Source organism: Mastigoproctus giganteus, chromosome 7 (assembly GCF_048544385.1).
Source record: "Mastigoproctus giganteus isolate SK-2022 chromosome 7, ASM4854438v1, whole genome shotgun sequence".
NCBI classification, from domain to species: domain Eukaryota; kingdom Metazoa; phylum Arthropoda; class Arachnida; order Uropygi; family Thelyphonidae; genus Mastigoproctus; species Mastigoproctus giganteus.
Genome location: NC_143581.1, coordinates 75,523,974 through 75,550,467, shown reverse-complemented (window position 1 = coordinate 75,550,467; position 26,494 = coordinate 75,523,974). Strand labels below are relative to the sequence as shown.

At 39.2% G+C, this 26,494-nt stretch overlaps 1 protein-coding gene across 1 annotated transcript in view; it reads left to right on the top strand.

Moving 5' to 3' along the window:
• LOC150083005 (nose resistant to fluoxetine protein 6-like) overlaps positions 1-26,494 on the top strand; it is a 167,613-nt gene that overhangs the window by 13,866 nt on the left and 127,253 nt on the right. The window contains exon 2 of the mRNA XM_090378350.1: positions 1,091-1,178. Coding sequence (XP_090234476.1) covers positions 1,091-1,178 — 88 coding nt within the window. The remainder of the gene's footprint in view (positions 1-1,090; positions 1,179-26,494) is intronic.

Here is a 26,494-nt window from a genome sequence, read left to right as displayed (position 1 = left end):
CTGACAGTTGCTTAGTTAAAACAACATTCTTCATTTGTCGACAGTTCTACATGCACTGCAACTCACAATGCAGTTGTCCTTCAAGGCAGTCTTTTACCACACTTTAGCACTTTCTCTTCTTCCCTAACTTCTATTCCTTCTATAGGGACCTCCACCTATGTGTCTTGCACTTTTCCTGCTCCAACTCGCCTGGGGGGGTAGCCTTCCACTCTGCCTAGTCTTGCTTCCTTCCCTTTTCTTACCTCTCCTGTCCAACTCACTCCATTCCTCTAACTTGGCCTCTCTCCTCTCCTTCTCTGCAGGTGGGGAGAGAGCCCATCAGGTATCTCTTCTGCCTTCCTGGCCCGGTTCCTCGTGCTGGTGGACAGATGCTGAAAGGCTCTTTCCATGGTGATCGCACCTCTCAGTCTCAGGCCAGTTGAACAACACACTACTCATACATAATCCACACCAACTGGCTTTGAAATGTTGTGCATACATCACAGAGTACTCAATGCAGATTTGTGGGGAACTGCAGGAACTGCTTGACAAACTGTCAAGCGTCCAGGTAGACCTGGACACACTGTCTACTGTGTCCAGGTCTACCACAATGGGAGATCTGAAATGTCATGAGACCGGGTGGTTGGTTTAGCAAGATTGTTAAAGAGCATGAGATAAGTGGCTTATTATTGAATTTTGTTGGGGGGGGGAGCAAAATTTGTAGTTTCACTACTGCTGGGATCACTGGTCGTGGGATAGACTGATGTTCTGGCAAGTTCCACTCTTTCTACACTGTGGCAGCATTATGAGCAAGGCCTTGTCTGTTTCAGCACGACAGTGTACATTATACTGCACTGACCATCTGCAGAGACTTTGAAAATGGGGTGTGTAAGAGCTCCATTGGCTTGCCTGGAACCAGTAAATTATACCTTATAAATTACGTGCACCTTATATAATTCGGATTTATGTTGTATTTTATTGTGATATGCATATTTTAATTTACTTCTTTGGTGGTTTATACTGCTGTTGGTGACATGACTCAAATTAGGAAATAATAATAATGATGGCTTTCCATATGCATTGTTGTATTGTGTTTTGTTTTATTTTGTAGTTGTGAAGCCGTTTGGATTTCAAGTAAACATCAAAGACTGCGAGACAAAGAAACCATTTGAATTGCTGCCTGGCCAACTGACAGCATTGTTAGTCATGCTCATTTAAAATTTCATAAGATCAAAAATTATACTATCTAATATATATGTTTTATTTTAATTTTCCTATTTTGACTGAAAAAAATTGTTATAAGTAAGATTGGCAGATTTAAAGATTTAAGCATTTTTTTTCATTTATTGTACCAGGCAGTCCCTGCCAGAAACTGGTAACCACACTACCTAATTATGTATTATATTCTATGTATTACCATACATAGAATAGCACAAAGAAAGCTGTACAATTTGCACTATCATACAATGGACACAAAGTTCACCAGCTCATGACAAAATATAAACGAGTCATTGCATTACAAGAACATGCAAGTTCACTAGTCACATCATTACATCACAAGAAGATGCAAATTTATTAGTTGCATTCCAGTAATTGCATCACAAGAAGATGCACTGAGATCAATAGTTGGTATCACAGAGAAGAAGGAAGAAATAGCTTGAGCCACTGCATCATAACTAGTTCCTGTAGATCAGTTGTAGCTTGAAGAACCAATATTCCAGTCATTCCTCTTGCACATGGAAGAATTAGAATGAGTTCCTCAGAGTTGTCATTATATCATATTGAGATGCAATAAGAGAGAAAAGCTGTGTTTTCGTCTCCAGTCACTATATGCTTTCACATGAGATGTGACTTAAAAATTAGATACACGTCTGTCATTAGCTGCCATTTTTAACCCATGCAGTTGCACTTCAAGAAAATATGATAAAGTATAAACATAGTCTAACCTTCAGGTGCATGATTACATAATAAAGTTGCCCTGTCAGTGCATTAACCTGAAATGCACAATATAATGAAAAACTACGAATAGGTATATTCATTAGCACCAAGATAAGCTGATTGATGCTGATTTGTGCAGAGCATGCTTCCATCAATAATCAGAATGGTACCACACATCTTATGTTTGCTCTGTTAATTCAAATTGAAACTCCATTCTGGTGAGCAAGCTGCAGATAAAGACTGCAGAGTTTATCAATATTTTTATGAACAGATCACAGTTCCATATTCAGTAAATTGAATGAGTTAGGGATATGCCAACAGACACAATGTAAGTATGGAATGACAGAGGATTGGCAATATGTTTTTATAACTGCCAGGAGTGTGATAATCTCAGATTAGGCCTGGTGAAAGGATTGCAGAATTTCCATTTTTTGACTTCAGGTTGTGAGGGGAACATTGGTTGGGACTAGGGAAAAATTTGAGGTATTTCAAGTCTTTGCAATGGATTTATTCAGTAGAAGAATGTACTACTGCAGATGGAGCAATATTCTGGCTGATAAACTATGCAGTCTGTATCTGCAGATTGCTCATCAGAACAGAGTATAAAAGTTAAAGTATATATATATATATATATATATATATTTTTTTTTTACCAGGTGGTCCCTTCCAAATTTGAGCCATCTCACTATATATTTACAGTACCATACATACAGTATTACAGATGCAATTCATAGCATTATACAGAGAATGAATGAAGTCTATCCATTCAAAGAAGGAAACAACAAAGAAGGCAAAGGTGGATCCAAAGTCCATCTGCATAAGAACCCTCCAAGATATCTCTCTCTCTCTGAAATGATTTGGGTGTCATTGCACACACAGGGTAAACTCACATGTACGTAGAATGGTACTGTACATTCCGCACCTGCCTTGTAGAAATATTGAAATCCTTTCTAACGATCAGCCAACCTAGTTGTTTTCCAGTCAGCCACAAGACCTCATTGTATGATGCAGCAATTAATTTTTCTTGTTTCTCTCTTTGTAACAAGATTAACCATCTTCAAAATACTGGATGGCAAACTCATGGAAAGATTTGAAATCTGTCTCTTTCCTACCAGAAGCTGTTTACATCCAGGATTGAAAACTATATGTAGATGACTGATCACAACTTGCAATGCATCATTTGAAACAGTTCTGCAGGCCGCACTTAGCTTCAGTAACATTGCACACTGTATTGCAGACAGTTTCCTGACATTCACCTTTTACAACCCACAGTCTAACCATACATGTACACCATAATTAACAGTTGGCAAGAAGATGAAGTCATAGAACAAATTCAGTGTTCTTCCTTTTATTCCCCAGTCCTTCCTTGTTATCCATGCAATCATTCCAACAAATTTCTGGATCTTATCCACTATGTAAATAACATGGGAACAGAAGTATAGCTGCCTATCAATTAGGCTCCTTAAGTATTTTATCCTTTTCACAGACTGGAGATGAGCTCCACCTAAAGAAACACTGGATTCCGAGTCACTGACAGGAGTGTCCTTTCAATTACAAGTTTTACTTTTTATTGTGGACAACATCAGTCCATGCAGTTTCACCATTGATGTAGTTTGACAGAATCGAGTTTGAATGTTCTTCCAATTGTGCTTGCAAAACACCTTCCACTAAAAGAACCAGGTTATTGGCATAAGCTACCATCAAGATATTATTATAGTTTCATTTTAGCCATTCATTGAGCATCGGGTTCCACAGAAGTGGTCTAAAGACATATACCTGAGGGCACCTCTTACTACATTCCATCTAATTGTTGCATAGGAAGACTTGACAGTAACAGTTCTATTTGTGAAATAGTCCTTTATGACTGAATATAATTACTTTGTACATTTTGCTTGTTGCATAACAAATAATGATGGATCAGCTGTTGATGATATCGATGGAGGCGCCTCCGTAGCCAGGTGGGAAGGAGCAGCGGTGCATAGCACATGCTTCTTGATTAGACCGGGGTTCGAGCCCGTCACCACCAAATACGGAGGATGTGGAAAGGTCAGGGAATGACCACCGCATATCCCGGAGCAATATGACCTTAGTTGCTAATGTTCCTAAAAACCAAATAACAAACAAACAAACAAACGATATCGATGGTTCAACTGTTGATGACACTGCTCAGGTAGCTAACAAATTAAATGAATATTTTGCAGCTACATTCACACATGAGGATTTATTCAGGGAGGGGAATGCCAGAGGTGTATTAAACTCTGGCAGTAAGCTAGATAATCTTTTAATATCAGCAGATGGACTTTTAAAGGTGAAGGAGAAATTATTGAAGATAAACATAAAAAAGGCACCTGGGGTGGATGGAATCTATCCAGTTATATTAAAGGAGGCAGCAAAGGAAGTAAGCAAACCCATAGCCATAATTATGAGAGCTTCCTTGGACTCAGGGGAGGTACCCATGGACTGGAAATGTGCAAATATGACCCCAATCCACAAAGGAGGATCAAAGGGAGACACAGGTAATTACAAACCTGTTAGTTTAACTTCTGTTCCAGAGAAAGGAATGGAGGCACTGGTTAAAGAAGCATTGCAGGATCATCTAGACAAGACTTCAAATATAGCTTGGACACAGCATGGGTTTGTTAAGGGGAAGTCTTGTCTGACCAATTTGATTGAATACTATGATGTAGTCACAAAGGAACTGGATGCAAAGAATAATTTTGAGATCATATATTTGGATCTTAGAAAGGCTTTTGATACTGTTGCACATGGAAGACTGCTGCTCAAATTAGAGCAGTGTGGCATTGGAGGCAAATTGCTGCTATGGATAAAGGTATGGTTGAGAGGGAGAAGACAGAGAGTGGTAATAAATGGACACTGCGCTTCGTGGACTAATGTTATTAGTGGAGTCCCTCAAGGTTCAGTGTTGGGTCCATTGTTGTTTTCTGTATTCATTAATAATATTGATGATGGTATATTAGGCTTAATGTCCACGCTTGCAGATGATACGAAGGTTGGCAGGGTTGTTAATGACATTAATGACAGTATGCTGCTGCAACAGGATCTAGAAAAGTTGAGCAGATGGGCTGAGAGGTGACAACTGAAGTTTAACATTGATAAACATAAAGTACTACATATGGGAAGCAGTAACCCCAGAGTATCGTATCAACTGTGTGGTACTACACTGACATAAGGTATAAGGTATAAGGTATGTTCGTGTCAGACGGCACCTGGGATTTCTCCCATCTCCGCGTGTGTTTCGCTGTATCGAGGACAGTACACTGTCAAGCCAGAGACTTGAAAGTGTGTGGGTCGTGTCTGTGCAGTGTGATATGTTGTGCCCATTGTTTATCCGGCTTATTGGCCGCCAGGCCCCTAGTGGGGCCCGACGTTGCCCATACCCTGCCACGTGGAGGCTAGCCGGGTGTATCCAGTATCACAACAATTTGCTCTGGCAGGTCCTGCCACCTAGTTTCCTGGGATTTCAGTGGCTAGGGCCTATTTAAAAAAAATAATAATAAAATGAAATAAAATAAAATAAAAGTTTATGCATTTGACATTAATGCTTAATGGGATTGCTGTTAGGAAATCGCTGGTTAGGGTTGAACACTAAAGAGATGTGTTAAAGGCCAAATAGGTCGGGCAAAATTTTGATGTTATTAAATTTAGACATGTAACGCTAGATAAAAGCTGATAGTGTTAGATATCTTAGAGATTTGCATAAAACCGGTAGAATTTAGACGTTGGTTATAATTTGGCGGCATTGTTAAGGGGTGTACTCGGTCGATTTAGTGAGAGAGGGGGGGGGAGATTGAAGACTGGGGAGGAAACAGATAGAAGAATAGGGACGGATAGAGTAGGCATCCCCAAAGAGGTCAGTGGAGACGAGCCCCACCAGGCGAAATATGGGGGGTAGGCAGGGAGGAGAGGAGACAGAGGTCCATCTCCTCCATTCCCTGCCTGGGGATGGGGTTTTAAAGGGAACCAGGTTAGAGTACCCAGTTCGGATCGCCAATGGCGTGTTGGCAGCAAAGCCGCAGAATGTCTTCGTCGGTGTCTTGTCCAAGGAGTGTCGAATCCGGTATGAAGGTCCAGCTGCCCATCCCGCTCTGGGGGTGGGATATGTTAGCTGGCAGTGGGGAACCTACCAGGTGAAGGGGGGGAGATGCACACATTTACTTCATTCGGAATGTGCATTCTCACTCTACCTGCATTCTTTTTTTTTTTTTTTTTTTTTTTTTTATACTTTTTTCTTATTTTATAATTTTTTTTTTTATTATTATTTTTTTTTTATACTTTTTTCTTATTTTATAATTTTTTTTATTTATTTATTTATTATTTTTTTTTATACTTTTTTTCTTATTTTATAAATTTTTTTTTTTTTTTTCACTCGAGACTCATTCATCTTTTTCTCACACACCAGGAGGGGATGCAATGATGGGTAGCGTAAATTTAAATACTAATTAAAACCAGGGTTAGTGTGTACTTAACTTAGCATTTGTGTTCTTTTCTCTCACGCTTGCACTTTTATTCATTCTTCTAGTTCTCATCTCATTTATTCGACTCTTTCTTTCTGCACTCTCTGGGCACCGCAACTTACTGTTATTCTTCAGTTGTGGTGCAGGCCTAGCTGCAAGGTTTTTTTTTTTTTTTTTTGCAGGCCAGGGGAGAATGCAGTGATAGTGTTTATGTGGTTTGTAAATGTTTGTTGGTACAGTATATATAAAGTAATGTAAGTTATTTTTAACTTTGTATTCTTTCGGCCAATTACATTTGCTCGTCTGCTCACTCCCATTCACTTTCTCTGCATGCATTCCCATCCCCCTCCCCTACATTGGTTTGGGGCCCCAGGTTCCTACACATGGCATGGTAGTCATGGGGAGTTTTGTTATGTCAGGGTGCAGAATACTGCTATCCTAACAGTTTTTAAGTCATAATCTGGGCGTGGTGGGAAACTTGGGCAATTTTACTATTGATTATTGTTTAATTGCTGGGGGGCTGAAATTGCTCTGCGCATTTCGAAAACTTTCTGTGTGAAAGATGTAAAAGCTTTATAATTTTGCTCTTCCATGATGAAGAGATGTTCTCCCCAGGGAAGGGGACCAATCTGTGCTATTAGCTCTGTTCTGGGGATGTCATATATTATACATTCATAGAGAATGTGTGCCCAGTCTTCACTTTCGCCACAGGTGCAGTTTGGGTCATCGGTCAGGCCTAAGGAGGTTAGTTTCGCCTTTAGGGAGCCGTGCCCTGTCAATATAAATGTTGTAAAAAGTCCAGGGGCATACCACTTAGGTGGCTTTGGGCTAACCATTGACACCAGTGGCAGAAACCGTTTGGTGACCAGACCTCTGGTTTCCTGCTCCACTTTGTTTGCCATAGCTCGTGGAGCTTTGTGGCTATTCTTTTTCTTTCATCATTGAAGGTATTGGTTGTATCAAGGGCTATCCCCAGAAATTCTGTGGATATGCCCTTTTTAAATCTATAATATAAGCCTCTTTTGGCTACTTCCAGGTAAAGTGGGAGAGTTCCGGCCAGCAACTGTAGTGCAGGTGTGCTTACTGTGCGACATGCTCTGGTAATAGTGAGTAGTATTGTCCTTTGTATCGATTCTAATTTATTCCTATTTCTTACTATGGCCGAGCGGATGAACCACGCACCGGCTCCATAGGTGATAACAGGCAGGAACATTGCACGGTATATGATTGCCAAGGTCTTTCTTTCGAGTCCCCAGTCTGCTCGACTGATCCTGGCAATCATACCTGCATAATTTCGCACTTTCTTCGCCAAGTAGATCAAATGGGGGTAAAAAGTTAATTTTGAATCAAAGACCACTCCAAGATATTTTAGTTCTGTTACCATTTTTATAGTGATTGTGTTAATTTTGATTTGTGGACGTCTTCTCATGTCCAAATTACCTTTTAGAAGTATTTGTTTGGTTTTTTCAGGCGATATTTTGAGCATGTGCATTTGTGCCCACTCCTGCAGCTGCAAGAGAGCGGCATTTGATCTTTGCTCTACAACCACTCGTGAGTTGCCTTTTACAAGGAAAATCATGTCATCTGCAAAGGCCAGGCTTTCCACGGGGCCCAGATCCAAGGCCAGAAATTCATCCAGAACAATGTTCCAAAAGAAAGGGCCAAGGATTGATCCCTGCGGGCAGCCTTTATTCACAGGGCGTGTCAATTCCTGGAACCTTGTGCGTACTGAGACACTTCTGTCTGTAAGGTAGCTGTTTATTACCTTATAGAGGTTTTGTGGGGCATTTGCCTGGCGAAGTCTCCTAAGGACACTAGGCCACCACAGTGAGTCAAATGCCCCAGCAAAGTCAATGGAGATTGCCAGCATATATTTCTCCTCTGTGTTTTTAACTGTTGTCAGTAGGTGGTGCATGGCATCCTCCGTAGAATTGCCCTGCTTAAAACCATACTGATTGTTGGAATGCAAGCCTGCTTCTGTGTAATATTGAGCTAATCTGCTGTATATTAATCTTTCGTATATTTTCCCTAGTACAGGGAGTAGGGCTATTGGTCTATATGATCTGGGATCAGTAGGGAGTTTTTCAGGGTTTTTCAGGATTAACCTTAACACAGCTTGTTTCCATATTTTTGGGAATATACCTTCTGTCATACAGTTATTATATAGTGCTATTAATTTATCTGGTGCTATTTCTGCTAATTTTTTGATAATCTCAACCTCTAAGAGGTCAAAACCTGGGTATTTATTGTTTTTGGTTTTAGATAGTGCTATTTCTAAGTCTTGTATAGTGAACAGAGGTTCAATATTGGCATTGTTATATTCAGTGTTTTCTTTTATAATGTCAAGCTGGGTGGGGGAATGATTTCCAGTTTCAGTCTGAATGATACTGTCTAGGATGTTATTTACAGAATCCACCCAACACAGGGTTGGGGTTCCATCTGGTTTGACAGTAGTTTCTAAGACATCTCCTCTTGGCAGCTTGTTGGTCACTATTCTGTAGACAACTCCCCAAGGGTTATTGTTTCCAGTAGTTCCCACCAAGTGCTTCCAGCATTCCTTTTTCTTATCTCTTATGAGGGCTGTATACTGATTCCTGTGAGTTTTATAAGAATCTCTCAGTGCATCCACCTCATTTTGTGACCAAGATGTTCTGGCTCTTTGAAAATGTCTCCGTGCCTGGTGTACCCTACTTCTGAGTATAGTCAGTTCGGGGCACCACCAGGGAACTGTCTGCTTCCTCGGTTTTTTCCGTGGGATAGACAGGGTTGCTGTTTTTGTTAAAATGTTTGTCATAGTCAGTGCTTGCTCGTCTGGGCTACAGTTGCCTGATCTAGACCACTCATTTTCCTGTTTTTGCAGCTCAGCTGCTGTATGTTCTGCAAAAATCTGCCAGTTTGCCTTTTTAAGGTTATACCTTTTGATATCCAACAGAGAGTGTTGGGTTGTTTGTAATTGCCTGTTTAGTTTGAAGGAAATGGCTCTGTGATCTGATGTGGTCCAGGCTGGCTGGACACACCAGTCTGTGATTTTATAAGCTATTGAATTGGTGGCAAGAGTGATATCAATGTCACTCTCCCACATGGTACTGCTAAAAGTTGGGAGGTTATTTGGTTGGTTTAGCACTTGAAAGGGTGAGGTGGCTATATAGTCTGAAAGTATCTGGCCGTTGTGTGTGCCTGCTCTGTCTTCTGTACGGCTATGCCATAAGGCTGACCGGCAGTTGACATCAGCACACACTATGATATTTGCAGTAGGTAGCAAGTTTGTGACTACTTGTAGGTATTCAATAGTTGGATTTATATCTTCACCTGGTCTGGAATATAGTGAAATAATGTAAAACTGTCCTACAGCACTGGTAATATGGGCACACACTCCCACTGGGGAGCAGAGGTGACCCACCTTTGTGACTGTAAGGTCAGTATTTTTAACTACTATTGCTGTGGAAGGGACACCTGAGGTGTATTCTATTATTTTATAGTCTCTTGGGTATCCCTGAACTCTACCCATATGTGCGTAGGGCTCCTGGAGTACCAAGATATCTATATTATTTTCTTCCAATTTGAGTTTGATCTGATCTACAACGGCTCTTGCTCTTTGAGCATTCAATTGGACAAGATTTAGAGCCCTAGTCACATTTATGTTTTCAATCTGGCCCATAGTTGGTCCTAGATTGTATAAGTTTTGCCATTTTTTTATAACTGGGGCATTTATCATCCCTGATACTATGTGTATAGTCAGTCAGCCGTGCTGCCTTGCAGGTAGCACATTTTGGCTGCTGAGACTTATTTTTGCAATTTTTGTAATCGTGGCCAGTGACTGCACAGTGACCACAGACAGGTTCTTTCTGAGTGCAGTCTCTGGCAATGTGACCATATTTATGGCAGTTAAAGCAACTTTGGATAGGGAAATGTTCTCTAAATCTATGACTGGTCCAGCCAGCATAGATTCTCTGTTGTCCCTGCAATACCTTCCAAATTTTTGGTGTAATTTCTGCAATTATGTTGAGTTCTCCATTCCTTTTGTTTTTTGTTGCTCTTTTCAGCAGGAATTCAGCAGCAAATTCATCTATTGTCATTTCATTGTTAAAGTTTTTGAAGTAGATATCCATCATGAATTCTTTTTCTATTACTGACATAGGTACATCAAAGATTATAATATTAGGGTTTTTCCCTTTTGGTTTTTCAGGGAGCAAGCCCAGTTTTTCAATTTCAGGATGGTTTTCTATTTTTCTTAGATCTTCTTTGCTTGCTACCTCGATCAGGACTCCATTATTCCTGATTTTCCGCATGTTGTTTATCTTTATTTCTCTCAGATGAGGCCTCAGCTTTGTTACCACTGTGTCCTTAACTGCCTCACTGGTTTTATGGGTAGAGTCACTTTTTGCTTTCAGAATAACAATGTTGCTTTCCTTGTTTATATTAGGTTGCTTAGTAGCTATTTGTTTTGCTTTAGTTATGTCCTGTTTGCTATTAGCCTTTGCACATTGGGCATAGGTTAGTGTGTTCATTGTTTTATAGTTGTTCTTCTCCTCAGTTGTAACCTCTAATTTTGATTTTAACACTTGGTTCTCTGTATTTAATTCAATCAGGCGCTGCTCAAGCAGTGACCAACAGTTCACTATCTGCAGCCTAATTGCAGAAGTAATCCTGTTGGTTTGCTTGTGCATATATTCTTCTAGATACACTCTGGTTTCCTTTGCTGTTTGATAGGGTCAGTCAAATTTGTTAGGTAGTCTAGTTTTAGTTCTTCTTCTGTCTTTTGTTGCATCTCTGGAATTTCTATAGTTTCTTGATTTTTTCCTTTCCTGCCCTTCTTAATACTGAGGGGGCCAGCTATCCAGTTCGTTACCATTTTCCTCATTAACAGGGACTTTCTCCCTGAGCACTCTAGCTTCATTTTCAGAGGAGTCTTTTAGGTCATTGTCCAGAATTTTGTCATTATTTGATTTTTCAGCCATAATTTCTGCATTAGATTCACTTTTAGCAATTTTCTGACGTTTTAAGTAGTGGTTTGGGGTACTTATTTCCAGTTTAGGCCCACTAGAAATCAGAAATCGCGATTTTCAGGTTTTGGCGGGAAACGCCTGTAGACAAAGAAAACTATTTTATAAGCTAAGTATAAGTTAATTCTGTCAGGAGTATTATATTTTCCATACAAAATAACCTTATCACGAGCCGTTTCAAGTATAATATATTCAAATTTCTCGACTTTTGAGACGTATTCAAATCAGTGGCTATGCCAGTGGGCTCGCTACTGCTGAAGCTGTAGCGATCGCGCTGGACAAAATCACTCTCAAAAGAGCAAAAATAGGCAAATACAATCACAAAAACTATTCTTGCCCAACTTAATTTACTTACCTTCATCTGTGATACTCTTCAGACCTGAAAAATCCATGTTCTAATACTTGCCTAAATCGAAGATCGCGCAATATCGTCGTCCGCCGTTTACATCAAGTGGGGCTTCGTGCAGATGCGTCCGTACACTTCCGCGACCACAGCGACACCCGTACTACACTGACAGTGGTAAAGAATGAAAAGGACCTGGGAGTAATTGTGCAGGAAGATATGAAGTTTTCTGAGCAGTGCAGATAGTCAGCAAGAGTAGCTCATGGTGTCTTGTCACTGATAAACAGGAATTTTTCTAGTAGGGATAAGGAGGTGATTATCCCCTTGTATAAGGCAATGATCAGGCCACACCTTGAGTACTGTATACAGGTCTGGAGGCCTCATTTTAAGAAGGATGTAGAGCTGTTGGAACAAGCACAGAGACGGGCAACAAGATTAGTGAATGGAACAAAGAGTTACTTTTACGAAGAAAGGCTTAAGTTTTGCAAATTACAGTGTCTGGATTACGAGGTGATCTGATTGAGGTATATAAAGCCTTGAATGGTTTGAGCATGCTCAATGATGATGGGATTCTTCCTCTTGCTCAGAATAATCGCCTGAGAGGTCATAAATTCAAATTGAGGAAAGACAATTGTAGGATAGATGTGCGGAAGTTTGCCTTTAGCTGGCATGTGGTTGATTGCTGGAACAAACTTCCATCTGTCATTGTAGAAGTTGATAGCTTAAACAGATTTAAGGCAGAACTAGACAAACATTTGGATCGAGTGGATGGGTGAAATGAGAAGGGGTGTGTGTGGTTTTTTTTTTTTTTTTTGGCTGATGCTATATAAGCTTGCTTTCTTGCATCATATGCCCTTGCTAATGCTAATGCAAATGCCACCCTGTTCCGATCAATTGTGTCAAATGTCCCAGCAAAATCGATGAAAATGCCTAAATTATATTTAGCCATACACTGCTGTAACACATCATCTGTTCTGTTGCCTGCATTGCAACCATACTGATCCTCAGATAAAATGTAGTCACCTCGCACATGATTCATTATTTTCACCACCAGGAGTCTTTCACATACTTTTATCAGTGCACTTAATACAGCAATCAGACAATAAGATTCCACTCTGTCCTTTGGTTTCACTGGAGATTTTATAAGAAGTTTTAATACTGTCTCCTTCCATCGGGCTTAAAAGACCCCCATCTCCCAGATATGCTTATTGAAGATGCTGAGAAGGTGACGTTGAATCAGCCTGAAACTTCACTTGATAATCTCACCCCTCAACAAGTCCATTGCTGGACATTTATTGTCTTTTTGATCTTGGGAATAGCCATTTCTAACTCTTCAACTTGAAAGTCACTCTCATCTCCCTCACCTTCGTAACAATCATTTAACTTTTTCATTTCCAAGTATTTAGCATTAGTAGAGGCATATGAGGCAAGAGAGCAAACTTATGCAGCATCAGCCAAAAAAAAAAAAGAAAAACTTCCATTTCACCCCTCCGTTCGTTCAAAATAAAAATATCTGTCCAGCTGAGCCTTAACTTTATTTAGGCTATCAACTTTCACAACATGGGATGGAAGTCTGTTCCACCAACAAACTACCCGCTGGCTAAAGGCAAATTTCCACACATCTGTCTTTCCTCAATCTAAATTTATGCCCTCTCGGGTGATTATTCTGAGCAAGAGGAAGAATCCCATGGCAGTGAGCATGCTCAAACCATTCAAGGCTTTATACACCTCTATCAGATCACCTCGCCGGTGCCTAGTCTCCAGACATTGTAATTTGCAAAACTTAAGCCTTTCTTCGTAAGAGCAACCATCTATTCCATACACTAATTTGTTGCCCTTCTCTGTACTCGTTCCAGCAGCTCTACATACTTCTTGAAATGAGGCCTCCAGTCCTGTATACAGTACTCAAGGTGTGGCCTGACCATTGCCTTATACAAGGAAATAATCACCTCCTTATCCCTGCTAGAAAAATTCCTGTATATCATTGATAAGACACCACGAGCTACTCTTGCAGCCCGTCTGCACTGCTCAGAGAACTTCATATCTGCCTGCACAATTACTCCCAGGTCCTTTTCATTCTCTACCACTGTCATTGTAGTACCACAGAGTTGATACGTTGCTCTGGGGTTGCTGTTTCCCATATGTAGTACTTTACATTTGTCAATGTTAAACTTCATTTGCCGCCTCTCAACCCATCTGCTCAACCTTTCCAGATTCTGTTGCAGCAGCATAGCATCAGTAGTGTCCTTAACAACACTGCCAACCTTTGTATCGTCTGCAAACTTGGACATTAAGCTTGATATATACCATCATTAATATCATTTATAAATACAGAAAACAATAATGGACCCAACACTGAACCCTGAGGGACTCCACTAATAACGTTGGTCCATGATGAGCAGTGTCCATTGATTACCACTCTCTGTCTTCTCCCCCTCAACCATCCCATTATCCCTAGCAGCAATTTGCCTCCAATGCCACACTGCTCCAATCTGTGCAGGAATCTTCCATGTGCAACAGTATCAAAAGCCTTTCTAAGATCCAAATATATAATATCAAAATTATTCCCTGCATCCATTTCTTTTGTGACTGCATCATAGTATCCAATCAAATTGGTCAGGCAAGACTTTCCCTTAACAAAACCATGCTGTGTCCAAGCTATAACTGAAGTCTTGTCTAGATGATCCTGCAGTGCTTCTTTAATAAGTGCCTCCATTAATTTTCCTGGAACAGAAGTTAAACTCACAGGTCTATAATTATTTGTGTCAGCCTTTGATCCTCCTTTGTGAATTGGGGTCACATTTGCACATCTCCAGTCTATGGGTACCTCCCCTGAGTCCAAGGAAGCTCTCATAATTATGGCTAAGGGTTTGCTTACTTCCTTTGCTGCCTCCTTTAATATAACAGGATAGATCCCATCCACCCCAGTTGCCGTTCTTGTGTTTATCTTCAACAATTTCTCCTCCACTTTACTCTCAGTTACTACAAGATTATCTAGCTTACTGCCATAGTTGAATACACCTCTGGCATTCTCCTCGCTGAATAACTCCTCATGTGTGAATGTCGATGCAAAATATTCATTTAGTTTGTTAGCTACCTGAGTAGGATCATCAACAGTGGAACCATCGATATCAAGTGGACCAATCTGATTCATCTCCTTCCTTCTGGAGTTTACATAAGTAAAGAACCTTTTGCTGTTTTTCTTTGCATCCTTTGCCAAAGATTTCTCGTAATCTGCCTTCGCCTGCCTAACCGCCTTTGTAACTTGGTTACAGACCAGGTTATATCTATCATAGGCTTCTGTGTCACATGTTAATTTATATGTATCCCATGCATTTTTATTCTGAGCTATATGTCTCATTAGTTCATCTGACATCCATTTAGGCCTAAACCTTGAACAATATTTCTTAATTGGTATGTAAAGCCTAGTAGCTTCCAAGATAAGTTCTTTGAATGCTTCGCATTTTGAATTTGCCGTTGGTAACATCATCAGTTGGTCCCACTTTATAGTATTTAAATACTGTCACAGACCATCTTAGTCGCCTTTACAAAAGCAACAACCCTTCCCTTTACCCCTGATGGTAGTTACCTCTTTGAGTAAATCCCACTTCAGCACACTGTGATCACTGCCACTTAGTGGTTCCTTTATCTGCAGATTCTTAATGCATGACGAATCACTACTGATAATCAGATCAAGAGTATTACTCCCTCTAGGGAGTAATACTCTTGATCCGAATATGCCTTCCGAATATGCTGATGTAGAAAACAATTATCCAATAAACCCAGAAAAGCCTTGCTAGTGTGTGAGTGACCAATCCAAAAATTCCAGTCAGTATCTGGGAAATTAAAATCCCCCATTATAAGACTCTCTGATTTACTGGCCCACTCTATTTCCCTGTACAGTTTCTTATTATACTCATCAGAGTCATTAGGCCTATAGCACGCTCCTACTCTCAATTTTGATCTCCCAATGCTTATGTCACACCAAACTGACTCGACACTGCACTGTCCAGCGATGTCGACTGGCTTCACTTCCTTGGATTTTATGTGTTTGTTAAGTAATAGCATAATCCCTCCTCCCTTCCTATCCTGTCTGTCCTTTCTGTACACATTGTACTCCCCAAATTCCAGTTCTGCATTCCTTATGTCTGTGTGACACCACATCTCTGATATCCCAATAATATCTGCCTTTGATGTTTTGAGCAATACCTCAAATTCATCAAATTTATTTAACAAACTCCTAGTATTGGTGTACACACAAGTATACATGCACCTGTTCCTAGCTACCCTAACATAACCCATGTGTTTACTTGTACTGCAATGACTCCCAGCAGTCTCTGAAATATCCTGCATCTTGTTTTCCAGGCTGCTGCTCATTCCAATAGAAGCAGTGCAAGAATCACTTTCACCTCTGCCAGTGGCTACTGTTAATCTATTAGTCCTTGTATCCCCCAAGCTAGCAGTTTTCCGACCCACCTAACACTGCCTCGATAGCATCAGCAAATATTCTTGCACCCTTGCTATTTAAGTTTATCCCATCCCTGTAGAAGCAGGGATGGGATAAACAAGTACAGACCAGGCTGAAAAAAATTTTACTCCTTGAGCCTTGCACAATCTTTCCAGGGCCGAATTGATTGACAAGGCTCTCATCATATACTCCCTCCTATCATGTCTGGGCAGAATTGCAGACACTTTCAAATTGAACCCTAATTCACGGCTTTTTTTCAACAGTGACCTGTACTTGTTAAGTAATTCTGCCGGTCTCCTACTCTTAATATCATTAGTGCCAACGTGTGCAACGATATCACTTTTTGTACACTTAAAAGATGATATCCGCTCTACAACGTCATCAACCTCTGCCCCTAGCAGACATACCCTGGTCCTGTTTGACCTATCTTTTTTACAAAGCATGTTTCCCATTTCCCTGACAATAGAGTCACCAACAACTACTAATTCCATTTCTCAGGTCCAATGTCAGTGTTTACCTTTGTTAGAACCACCTAACAGATAATTGAGAATAAGCTGCACACTTTCTTCCCAAGATTTTGAATATTGACCATTAACATGAATAGAACAGGTTACGTCTTCGGCAGGATGCTTTAACTTGTTAGTATAAATCTTATAAACTATATCCCAGGGGTTGTTATTACCACAGGATCTCACTAGTTCTTTCCAAACTATATTTTTCATTCACAATCAAAGTCCTCCAGCTTCTGTGTTAACAGAAGGAAGTAATCTTAACCAGAGAGCGAATTGGCCATAGTCAACTTACCCACCTTTATCTGCTCACAGGTAATGATCTTCTGCAATGAACACAGTGCAACTCTCCTCTTACAGTAAAATGTATTCTTGTTGAGTGTACTTTTTATACCACTGCCTGCCAAGTCTCATTTAGCTTTCTACCAATCCTTAAAGAACCCCTGACACTCTACCCTATCAATGGTAACGAAACTAATGTGCTGGAATTTTTCCACTTCATTAAACAGATAAAATTGTGATTGTTTTTGACTGATGTCATAACAGTCACTATGCATGAATAACATTCAAAACGTTCATAGGTGCAATATGGCCTATGTAGCCTTGAGAGAGAGAGAGAGAGCTGAAGAGCTGTACATAGTCAACCAAGAGTTCACAACATCAGCAGAAGACTAATATTAAGCCTACCTTCCAGATGACAAGGAAAGATCAGTATGATCAGAACAGATACTCTCTTCTGATTTTGGATCCAACTTGGTGGGAAGTATTCCAAAGAATAATGAGTCAAATCAGTGCATTCACAATGAGTCCATATTAAGTGTACAGTACTATCCTTGACTTAATCTACTGACAGAGAGCGACTATCTTAAACCTTGAGAAAGAGATTGCTGCAGAGATAATTTAGTGAAACATAATATGCAAGGTATGATGAGTTGTGTTTTTAAATGACTCTTTGGTTGGTGCCGTTTTAGTGGATTGTCATTTCTGTTACCCTATGCAAATCTTATGAGCCTCTGTTCACCTCTTGCATAAAAGAGCTGTTTCTGACCATAGGATTACCATCTGCTAGTTGGGTATGAAATTATGCTTCTCCATTTCATTAAAAGTAGTAGTAGTGGAAATGATGCAAGAAAGCAAGCTTATATAGCATCAGCAAAAAAAACCAGAAAAAGACACTTCACTCATTCATACCCTCCAAAAATTTTTCTAGTTCATCCTCAAATTTATTCAAACCATCCTCTTCCCTAACACCAAGTGGAAACCTATTTCCAAATTTGACTACCTGTTGGTGAAGGCAAACTTCTGAATATTTATCCTGCAACCATCCTTCCTCAACTTGAATTTATGCAACCTCTTGTGTGCAGTCTTAGCAGGAGAAAGATTTGTTGTTGTTTGAGAACTGTTGTTGTTGTTGTTATTTGGTTTTTAGGAGCATTAGCAACTAAGGCCATATTGCTCTGGGGATATGCGGTGGTCATTCCCTGACCTTTCCGCATCCTCTGTATTTGGTGGCTCACGGGCTCGAACCCCGATCTAATCAAGATGTGTGTGTGCTATGCACTGCTGCTCTTGCCCACCTGGCTATGGAGGCGCCATTGTTTGAGAACTATTGGTGCAATAGCAGCTTAGGCTATAATGCACCTAACCTAACTTCCTCCTGAGCTAACCTAGGTCAGGAGGAAGAATGCTATTAACATCTAGCTTACTCAATCCATTAAAGGCCTTATACACCTCAATCAGATCTCCCCACAGGTGCCTAGTGTTCAGACACTGCAATTTGCAGAACTGAAGCCTTTCTAGATAAGAGCACCCTTTTGTTCCCTTCGCCAATCTGGTTGCCTTCTCTGCACCTGTGCCAGCAGATCTAAATCTTTCCTAAAGTGAGGCATCCAGACCTGTATGCAGAACTCAAGATATGACCTAACTGTGGCCTTGTACAAGAAGATAATCACCTCCTTATCCCTGCAAAATTTCAGTATATCATTGACAAAATCCCATGAACTGTAATGGAGCATGTCTGCACTGCTCAGAGAATTTCATATCTGACTACACAATTACTCCAAAGCATGGTGCAAGGTGGCACAAGTGCACCACCTTTGGATGTCAAAGTAATAAACAATTTTTAATATTCTCATTAATTTATTGAAACATTCAGACAATACAAATTCTACAAAAAAAAACTAAAAGATTAATTCAAATAATTTATTAAAACAAGAACAAAATTAAAATAACTCTTGCAAAACAGAATTAGACACAGTTAATTTTTGCCATTATTTTTAAATAAAAATTGCAATCTTCTAGGCTTCTCTGTGAATATAGTTTGATATAGTTGTTTTCATAAAATCTTCATTGCCAGTGACGAAATTTTGCACCTTTTTCTTTTTAACTCTGCCCGAACGTGCTCAGTCCGCGCAGTTCTTTCTCCCACCGATCACGAAATGTTGGCTCTGCTGCACATGTAAATCAGTAAAACTTGACTTAATTAAGATATCGCATGTATTCGAAAATTTGTTGAACAAATCATTTATTCCCATATGCATCACCTTCAGTCTGCGCAGGTGGCACAGTGGTATCATCACCGTCCTCCCCACACCGAGTGGAAAAGGCCCATGTTCAAATCCTATCAATGACACGAGGAATTTTTATGGGCTTTTTTCATTCCGTGGCTGAGTTAGTCAGTCTCAGGTGTAGATAGCAAGGTTTTTTCATCCAGAAAAACAGGTGAATCGACTAGAGAACACATGCAATTTACCGATACAATACACATGGATTAAATGTAATAACTTACCTGGTGACCCTAATGTAATACTGTAGAATGTCGATTATGTGAACTAATTGGGACCAAGGTTGGTTCGGATAATCAAACATACATGAGAATACCCAATTTATACAAAACAAATTGTAATTAGTACAATTAAATTATTGTGCGCAATGTTATTGCTACTGTATTTTGAAATATGAAGTCTTATAAAAAATAATTAATTTAGGAAATGGTTTGTAAATAATAACCAAAATGTTTTTAAGAAACAATGTATATTATATATTACATTTATTTTGAACTTACCTAATTGGTTTATATGGTTTCAACTATAAATCACATTTTTTTTTTTTTTTAACATAAACAGAAATAAACAAATAAAAGTAATTGCGCACAAATAAGAGTATAATGAATCTTGGGAAGGTTTATTTTTTTAAAATATGTAATCCTGAATTTTTCTTTAAACTATGCGAGATTTGTCTTTTTTTTCATGGTGAGGTCTCTCATCCTCTTTAATAGTAATATCTCCATAGAACTGCATTCAGACAGTTACACAATGCCATTGCAGTGTGAGTGAACTTGGCCTGTTATAACGTAAGAACACGGCCTGTTATAACGTAACAACGGAAACTGAACTTGGCCTGTTATAACGTAAGAACACTCATTGGTGAAGACAGGATATTAGAGCTGGAAAAGGAATTGGAAAATGTGAATTGGAATATCATCGGTTTGGCTGAAACAAGAAGAAGAAATGAATCACTTATAAGTTTATCAAGTGGAAATCTGCTGTACACCAATGGAAACAGTGAAAGGAGTGAAGGTGGAGTTTGGTTTCTGGTCCATAAAGATTTTAAAAACAACATTTTGGAATTCAAAAGTACATCGCCAAGAGTGTCAAGACTAATACTCAAGATTTCTAAGAGATACAAGCTAAAGATTATAATGATTTATGCACCAACATCGAGCCATGATAATGAAGAGGTTGAAGAAATGTATACCGAAATTGAGAGTCTTCTGGATGAGCATAAAACCCACTACACTATTATTATGGGAGACTTCAATGCTAAGGTTGGAAAAAGACAAAACAGCACAGAAAGGGGAACAATAGGAAATTTTGGAATTGGTGAAAGAAATGAAAGAGGTGAAAGCCTTGTGGAATTTGCAGAATCTCAAGGATTGTCAGTAATGAACACTTTTTTCAAGAAAAGGGTGAACAGAAAGTGGACATGGAAGAGTCCAAATGGATTAACTACTAATGAAATCGACTTCATCCTCACTAACAGAAGATATATTGTGAATGATGTTACTGTCCTGAATAAGGTAAATGTTGGAAGTGATCACAGAATGGTAAGATGTACACTTGATGTAGGAAAGGAAAGGAAAAAACTGACTCGAGTAAATAATACAAAGGTCTTTGAGATAACAGAAGAGGAGAAAAAGCAGTATGTATTGGAACTTAAGAGCAAGTATGAGCTTCTGCAGACTGCTGAGGACCAAGATATCGACGAGGAATATTACAACTTTTTGAAAGTGATAAAGCCCAAGAAACCTATAGGGAAAAAGAAATCCAAAGAAGAAAAAATTAGTCAAGAAACACTTGTCATGATGAACTGAAGACGACAAATGAAAAGCAAGAAAAACACTGACAGGGAGAAAATTGAGTATGCTGAGTTATGCAAAGCCATTAGAAAGAGACTCAGAGAGGACATAAGAAGATTTAACACAAGAAAAGTAGAACAAGTATTAAGGGAAAACAAAGGAATTAAATCAGCAGCCATGAGCAGTAATACAGAAAGACGAATGATACTGAAACTGAAGAATAGCGATGGTGTACTTATAAACAGCAGACAAGGCATAATTCAAATAGCAGAAGGCTACTATAGAGAATTATACAAGGAGCACGGGAATGATGCCAGCAGTGGGGAAGATGGATTGCAAAGTAGCAACACATACGACATACCCAATATTCTTCCTGATGAGGTAGAACATGCATTGAAGAAAATGAAGAATCAGAAAGCCCTGGGGGAAGATGAAGTTACTGTAGAGTTGTTAAAATTGGGAGGAAGAGACATAACACAAAAACTGGCAAGGCTTTTCACAAAGTGCATTAGAAAAGGTGTGACACCTAAGCAGTGGAATAATGCAATCATAGTTTTGCTGCATAAGAAAGGAGATAAATCAGAAATTGGAAATTATAGACCAATTAGCTTGCTATCCCACATCTACAAGTTGTTCACAAGTGTCATTACTAACAGATTAGAAAGAATATTTGATGAGAATCAACCGAAAGAGCAAGCTGGCTTTAGGACAGGATTCTCAACTATGGATCACCTTCATGTAATATCACAGCTAATGGAGAAAGCAAATGAATATAAAACACCATTATGCCTGGCATTTGTGGATTATGAAAAGGCATTTGACTCCATACAGTATAAGGCAATGTTTCGGGCACTGGAAAGACAAAGCATTGATACCCCATATATTATGATTTTGAAGAAAATATATGAGAGTGCTACCTCCTTTATTAGACTAGACAAAGACAGTAGGAAATTTAAAATTGAGAAAGGAGTTCGACAAGGAGACACAATATCTCCGAAGCTGTTTACTGCTGCCCTTGAGGAAGCTTTCAGAAGATTAGACTGGTCGCAGAAAGGAGTCAATGTGAACGGAGAGTACCTAAACCATTTACGATTTGCAGATGACATTGTGGTCATTAGCCACGATCCCAACGAATTAGAGGAAAATCTTAATCAGTTATGCACAGCTAGTAAGGATTTTGGACTAAAGATGAATATGGCTAAAACAAAAGTAATGATGAACAAGTATGCCACAGAAAGGGAAATAATGATTGAAGGAGCAGTAATTGAAAAGGTGGAGTCGTATACTTATCTGGGACAAGTCATTAGCTGTAATAATGATAAATGGCTGGAAGTCAAGAGAAGAATAAATTTTGGATGGATAGCATTCAGGGAACATAGTCACATACTGAAGAGCAATATCCCAGTTTGTCTGAAACGTAAAATAATGAATCAATGTATACTCCCCACCATGACTTATGGAAGTGAAACTTGGGCACTCACCAAAAGAATGGAAGAGAAGCTGAGAACTACACAGCGAAGAATGGAACGAATCATATTGGGAATCAGACTGTTAGATAAGAAGAGAAACACATGGATTAGGCAACAAACTCAAGTAAAGGACATTCTGATCAAAACTAAAGAACTAAAATGGTCTTGGGCAGGACACATAGCTCGAAGACATGATGACAGATGGACTAAGAAAATAACAGAATGGTATCCAAGATTAGCTAGAAGAAAACCTGGAAGACAAAGGCGGAGATGGATAGATGAAATTGATGAGTTTGTGGGTAGTAAATGGATGGCCAGTGCTCAAAACAGAAGGAACTGGAAAGTTGCTGGAGAGGCCTTCATCCTGCAGTGGATTGAAAATGGCTGATGATGATGATGATGATGCCATTGCAGTTTATAGCCAGTGAAGGCCTTCATGTGAATGGGCCTACTCCCTCTTCTTCTTTGTCATCAGAATCACTTTGGTTAAAGTCAGAATGTTCTTCATCCTGGACTAATGCAACAATTCCTTCTTCGGCTAAAATATGGATAACTAGGATCATCAGCATCGTTGTTTAACCATGCCTCTGCATCATCTTTCCCACACTCGGGAAAACCCAGGAATCCCTTGAAATAAAGTTATAATCTCACCTACATCTTCATTCAAATGTTACACGTGTGACCGTCTCTTCGGCAGCACCTCAAAGTTTATGCCATGCCTTTATCCGATTTCTCTCCGACAACATGTTCCAGGCATCTGCAATAATATATCGCAACAATCCTTAATGTTGAGCTTCTTTGAAAACTCAACCATGTTCTCTTCATCTCCTTCTGGTAGCAACAAGCAACACAAGACTTGTTTTTTGAATGTCTTTTTTAGTTTTTCTATAGTACTTTGATCCATTGGCTTCAGCAGGGCTGTAATGTTTGGCAGTAAAAACCGGATAATGAAGTTTTTGTCAATTGAATTCATTTTTTCAAGAGAAGGGTGGGATGGTGCATTATCGATAAAAAACAAAACTTTACCAGCTTTACCCCCATTTTCTCAATGCCTCTTCACACTTGGAATTCATCCAAGCATTTTTCTGTCCTTTATATCGTACTGGTAGGCACTTTACACGTTTAAAGCATCTTGGATTTTCCAATCATCAACAATGGTAAAACATGCTGCCCACTTGCATTTGCAAACACCATAACTGTAACATACTCTTTGTTAGCTTTGAAATGAGCAGCCATTTTGCATCATGATGCAAGTGATTTACACGGAGTGACTTCCAAATAAGACCAGTTTCATCTGCATTGTAAACATCATTCCTTCTTCCTCTGCCATTTTCAGAGAAGACTTTAAAAGCTGCTGCTTCCAGGACATCACCTGGTAAAGCTTCTCCCTGAATTTCAAGCTTCCTTATACCGTGGTGAGATTTGAAATTTTTCAGCCATCCTGTACTGGCTTTAAATTCAGATGGATTTTAAAATTTTGATACAATTGTAACGCTTTTTTTGCATAACAGAGGTCCAGAAATAGGTTTGCCTTGACTTCTCTTTTGTAGAAACCATAAATGAACAGCATCTTCTCAATTCTCGTCACTAGCTTTTTTCATAGTTTTCCTGTTTTTTAGAGCGATGTTCATTGTCTAAATTTGAAGTAAACTTCAAAATTTCATTTTTTTCCCTGCTCTTTATGTCAGATATGGTTGCTTTACCAATGTTAAAAATCTTAGCAAGAGATATGCTGGTTTTTTTGGCAAGAGATTTGCCCTTTTCCAGTCTATTAATAATTATTATCTTGTCTTCTATTGACAACACATTGCAGTTTCTTTTGCTTGTAGACACCATTATCAACACAAATGGACAGCAGTATTAAAATTAAAAAGCAAAAACACAATATTTCACTTTGAAATATTGTGTTTTAGTTTATTGTGTTTAACGAACAAAAACTCAAACATTGAGTGATTAGAAACAAAACACCTGAAATAGCCTCACACTTCATGGCTCACAGCAGACTGAGTGAAAGCTAACTACCCCCAACCCTCACCATACTGCCACACTCACAAAGGACAACGGTACAGCTGACAATGACACAAAGGTCATGGGAACAATCCTGGGTCCACACAGTAGTTAAAGCCAAAATTTGATTTTTATCTCCTGTAATGACAAATTAAGACTATTTCTATGCTATATTGCATATATCTTCAAATAAATATTCAGAAACGAATACACCAAGTGGCAGAAGTAATATTTCAGCATCATAACAACCAAAGCACTAAAAGTAGATACTGTAATTTGGGGGGGGGGCAGTGGTTTGGATAATTGACGTTCTACTGTAGTTTTTTTTTTTTTTTTTTTTTGCACCACCTTTCAAAATAGCCTGCTGGTGCCCATGCTCCAAGGTCTCTTTCCTTTACCACTACCTTGAGTTTGGTACCACACAGTTCATAAGATACTCTGGGATTACTGCTACCCATATGCAGTACTTTGCATTTGTCAATGTTAAACTTTTACTGCCATTTCTGAGACCATCAACCTAATTTTTCTAGATCTTGTTATAGTAGACCATCATGACTGTCGTTAACCACCCTACCAACCCTTTGATTCATCTGCAAACTTAGACATTATGTCTTCTTCTACTTAACCATTCCTTTATCCATAGCAGTAACATACCCTTAATGTAACATTGCTCCAGCTTGTACATCAGTCTTTTATGTGCATACAGGGCTGGCCGTTGGCACCCAGGTGCCGCATGCCCTAGGAACGTCCCTGTGTGCAATTATCAGAAGCCTTCCCGAAATCCAAATATATGATATCAAAATTCTTTTTTTTGCATCCAATTTCTTGGTCACTGCATCTAGCTACATATCAGATTGGTTAGACAAGACCACCCCTTAACAAATCCATGCTGTGACTGAAGTATAATTGCATTCCTGTACGAATGGTCCTGCATCACTTCTTTAATGAATGACTCCATTATTTAACCTGGAACAGATGTTAAGCTAACAGGTCTGTAATTACTCATGTCACCTTTTGATCCCCTTTATGAATTTGGGGTACATTCCATATTTCCAGTCTATAGCAACCTCCCCAAATCCGAGGATGCTCTTGTAATTATGGCTAAGGGTTTGCTTATCTTCTTTGCTGCCTCCCTTAATATAATTGGATAGGTTCCATCCACCCCAGGAACCTTTTTTATGTTCAGCTTCATCAATTTCTCTTCCACTTTCCTTTCAGTTATCACAGTCATTTAGCTTTCTGTTAGAGTTTGATAAATTTCTAGCATTCCCTCCCCTAAAGGATTCATCACATGTGAATGTAGCAGGGTCATCAACAGTTAATCCATTGACATCAAGTGGTCCAATGTTATTCAATCCCTTCCTTCTGCTGTTAATATTAGCATAAAAGTCTTTGCTGCTTTTCTTTTCATTCTTTGCCAGAGACTGCTCATAATCATGCCTAACGGCCTTTGTGACTTGATTACAGACTAATTTATATATACCATAGGCTTCTGTATCACCTGATAATTTATATGCATCCCATGCACTCTTCTCTGCCATGTGTCTGAGTAGTTCATCTGATATCCATTTAAGTCTAAGCTTTGAACAGTGTTTCTTCATTGGTATGAATAGCCTAGTAGCATCTATGATTACTTCCCTGAATGCTTCCCATTTAGAATTTGCTGTAGGTAACATCATTTGGTCCCACTGCATAGAATTTATTTAAAGGCTTTTCCTTTAAAATGAATTTAAAGAAAAAGCCTTTGACATACACTTTAAATAAAATGCAGTGTACTTCTCCATCAGAGCTATTTATTTTGAGTAGTGCAATACTAAGGCAACTTGTGGCGACGTGACTGGACAGTATAAGGTCAATGAAGTTACATCAATGATGTAGGAAGTAGCAAAACTAGTTTGCTCAAAGCTATATACAGAAAGAGGCTGTACCCAACATACATATTGTAT